The 3,894-nt window shown below is 33.1% G+C and overlaps 1 protein-coding gene across 1 annotated transcript; it reads right to left on the bottom strand.

Annotated features, from left to right (window-relative positions):
• Positions 1–259: 259 nt before the first annotated feature.
• LOC125131823 (olfactory receptor 6C74-like) lies at positions 260–1,198 on the bottom strand. The gene has a single exon (XM_047788582.1). It carries the CDS (start codon positions 1,196–1,198, stop codon positions 260–262), a length of 939 nt encoding a protein of 312 aa, XP_047644538.1.
• Between the last annotated feature and the right edge of the window lie 2,696 nt (positions 1,199–3,894).

Raw genomic sequence — 3,894 nt, 5'->3', positions numbered from 1 at the left:
ATTGAAAAAAATTAGCTCAATTTTGTTCATATATCTGGAGTAAAAGGAAGTGAGATGAGGCAAGATATCCACTGAAGAATATAAAGAAAATTAACTTTTCGGAACTAAGATTTTTGTGAAAATAAAGCTTGAAAAGATGAAGAATATCATAGAAAGTAAAGGGAAAAAAGGGAATATCTATTTGAAGTTACAAATGGATACACTGTTATTATAAGTGACTCCTATGTTAATTTCTTTCATATATAGTGAAAGTGTATATTCACTTCTTTGAGAAAAAAACAACCCTGTGTACCAAATTCATAAAGGCTTTTATCACTTGCTGGTTCCGTAAGCTGTAGATGAAAGGGTTCAAAAGTGGTGCTACAGAGGTATTGAGCACTGCAATTCCCTTGGAAAAAGATACTCTTTGTTTGACTGAAGGTTTAACATACATGAAGATGCAGCTGCCATAAGAAAGGGATATCACAATCATGTGAGACGAACAGGTTGAGAAAGCTTTTTTCCTCTGATTACTTGAGGGGAGTTTTAGAATCGTTAATGCAATATAGGTATATGATATTATCACCATCACCAGTGTGACCACGAGAGTCACTGAAGCAGATATGAATCCCACCGTCTCAATGAGATGTGTGTCTGAAGATGAGATCTGCATGAGGGCAGTTGTGTCACAGTAGAAATGATCAACGATGTTGGAGTCACAGAAATCAAGCTGCAGGCCTAAGAGGAGAGGTACAAAGATGGTAAAGAACCCAGCGATCCAACAACTGAGGACAAGCTGAATGCAGATCTTACTGTTCATGATGGCTGTGTAATGCAGGGGCTTACAGATGGCAACATAGCGGTCATAGGACATTGCTGCCAGCAAGTAAAATTCCGATGCTCCAAAAAGGAAGACAAAAAACACTTGGGCAACACATCTGCTATAGGAAATGGTTTTGTCCCCAGTTTCCATCATAATCAACAAATTAGGAATGCATGTAGTAGTATAGGTAATTTCTAAGAAGGAAAAGTTCCGAAGGAAAAAATACATGGGGGTCTTGAGGTGAGGATCCACCAGGATGAGTGTAATGATGATCAAATTGCCAGTGATGCTTAGCAAGTAGGTGAGAAGGAGGAAGATAAATAATACAACTTTCAATTGTGGGTCATCAGTCAAACCTGCTAAGATAAACACTGTCACTTTTGTATGGTTTCCCATTAATTTCCTTTACTTTTGCAGGTCTACATAGGAAAAAAGAAAAAGAAAAAGAAAGGAATAAAGGAAAGGACAGAAGGAAAAAACAAATGAAGGAACAAAAGAAGAAAGGCATTTCAATTAAAAATTAACACTAAAAATATGTTTAAAGTTAGCAAAATGATATTTCAGATAGAATAACATAAAGTTCATTCACGTTTTATAGAAGGTATACCAGTAATAACATTAGTTTGCTTTTCCAGAGTATCTGGATGGAGAATTCCATCTGCAGTTTGCAATTCTACTAGAAAATAACCAAATAATGACCGCAAGTGTTAATTGTTTTATGTGATGAATTAGAGGGAAATTAAAGAGACTTAAAACATGGAAAAATATTTTTTTCACTCTATACTGTGTGCATGAGTTGTAATGGATACCAATTCCTGTTGAATCAAGAAGTTTGCATAATAAAAGAAAAATTATGTATTTACAAGTATATTAGCCCATATTTTGCATTTAACACACAAGCACACATACACACATGTGCCTAGTACACCTTTACAATTCTAATCAAATAATCAAATCAAATGCCTGACTTTTGTGTCATTTTGTAAATTTGTCCCCAGTTGCCATCATAGCTATGACATCCAACCTCAGATAAGTATATATATAAGACATCAGTGATATATTAATTTCCTAATCTTAGTATTTCCATTTCCTCAATCTGTTAACAACCCCATTCTCCTTACTTTTTACTCCAAAATAAAAATCAGCAGAAACACTCATAATTTTTGTATGTTATTAAATCTGTAGTTTTCTTATGAATATTATACTTCTGGGAATAGGCCAGGTAAAACAGAGTGAAAATGAGAATACAGGATACAAGAGAGGACAGAAATATTTATATATATGTTCAGGAATTGTATGAGATATGAGAGGTGAAGGGAAGAGGCAGATGAAGATAAAATTTACATAAATCTAGAAAGGTAAGAAGAATTTTTACGGATAGGATAGTGAGTTTGAGGAAAATATTAAAAGATGATTAAAATATGTAAATAAGCAAGTGGACATTTTAAAAGTTAAAGATGGTAAATAAGTAAAAATATACACCTTTTTAAGTAAAAAAAAAAAGCAAACAAAAACAAAAAAAATGTTGACCAATGAAATTTCTCTCTATCTGCTTCTGTTTACCATACTTACCATTTTAATCTTTGTATAAAATACCGATTAAATAAGTGAACAATTTTGAGATCAGCATAGCCTAAGAGATGAAGAGTGACTATCTGGTAAATTTGAAACACATAATGAATCACAGAAATGTTGACAAAATTTTGGCAGACACACATTTCCCAGTCATAAGGATATTCAAATATATGGCTAACATGTAATTAATGAAATATTAACCATGGATAACTCTTCCCAACACTGGACATATATTAAGTCAGAGAGTTGTATGGCTGGCAAATCAGGCTGAAGTTTGAAAGAGTGTATTTTCTAAATCTGTCCTCTTAAAAGTGCAATATGTTATACAAGTAATTTTAGTGCATTTGATTAAAAAATTGCTATCTCTAAGGAAAGGTTGCTTTATCAGAATCTTCATAATCAAACACAAAATTACTAAAGTTTTGTGATGGAACGAGATAAAATAATATTTTCTGTATTGTGGATGTCCAGATTATTATTCCCAAACCACTGAAACATGTATTATTATTATTTTTGAAAAGGCAAGTATATAAATAAAAACAAACCTTTAAGGACAAATAAAAGTTGTTTCCAGGAATATCAAGAGAAGTTTATAGGAAGAATCTAAGATAAGGAAATTAGATCTGCTGTCAAAATCATGTAGTTATTAATGCAGAAACATATGGGTAAAATAAATTACCATTATTTCTCCTTGACATTTATTTTATCTTACCCTTTAGTTTTTGGGTTTTGTCCTTTTAGGACCGTACCTGCAGGGTATGGAAGTTTCCAGACTAGGGGTCAAATTGGAGCTTAGCTGCCTGCCTCTGCCACAGCCACAGCAACACCAGATCCGAGCCACATTTGTGAACTGCCCCACAGCTCACAGCAACTCTGGATCCTTAACCCACTGAGTGAGTCCAGGGATCGAAATCATATCCTCATGGGTACTAGCTGGGTTCATTACCACTGAACCACAACAGGAGCTCCCTGACATTTATTTTAGATTCACATAATTATGAAGGAATCTATTATAAATTTTTCTTCATTTATACAAACATTTCGATGCAACAATAGCAGGAAAGCATGTCTAAACACCTAAAGCAGAATTATACCATGTCAAACTATTTCTTTGTCTAAATTCGGTAATTACATACTCCAACCATTCCCAACACACACTGTCAAAAAATTAAAGTTCACACCACAAAACCAATAGAAATCAGGCATATAATGCAGTTATGTTGAGTTGTCTTAGATATGCCATCTGATATAAATTTAATAGAAAAGTTTTTCAATAGTAAATATCATTGCATTCCATATGCCTTCTTTCACCACTTTCCAAAATTCAAAATTAAGAAATTTAGAAAGGAGGTTAATATTTAAAGTCCAAAATAGAACAAAGGTGGGTTAAAACATATTTAATAACAAATACGGTCTTTAAATTTTTGACATACCAATTCTTTTCATCTTTTTGAGTCTGAATCAGTGTGCAAAAATATTTACAAGTTCAAACATCTTTTTAAAGAAGATATTACCAG

Source organism: Phacochoerus africanus, chromosome 7 (genome assembly GCF_016906955.1).
Source record: "Phacochoerus africanus isolate WHEZ1 chromosome 7, ROS_Pafr_v1, whole genome shotgun sequence".
NCBI lineage: Eukaryota > Metazoa > Chordata > Mammalia > Artiodactyla > Suidae > Phacochoerus > Phacochoerus africanus.
Note: the sequence above shows the minus strand (reverse complement) of the source record. Positions and strands in the feature narration are given on the sequence as shown.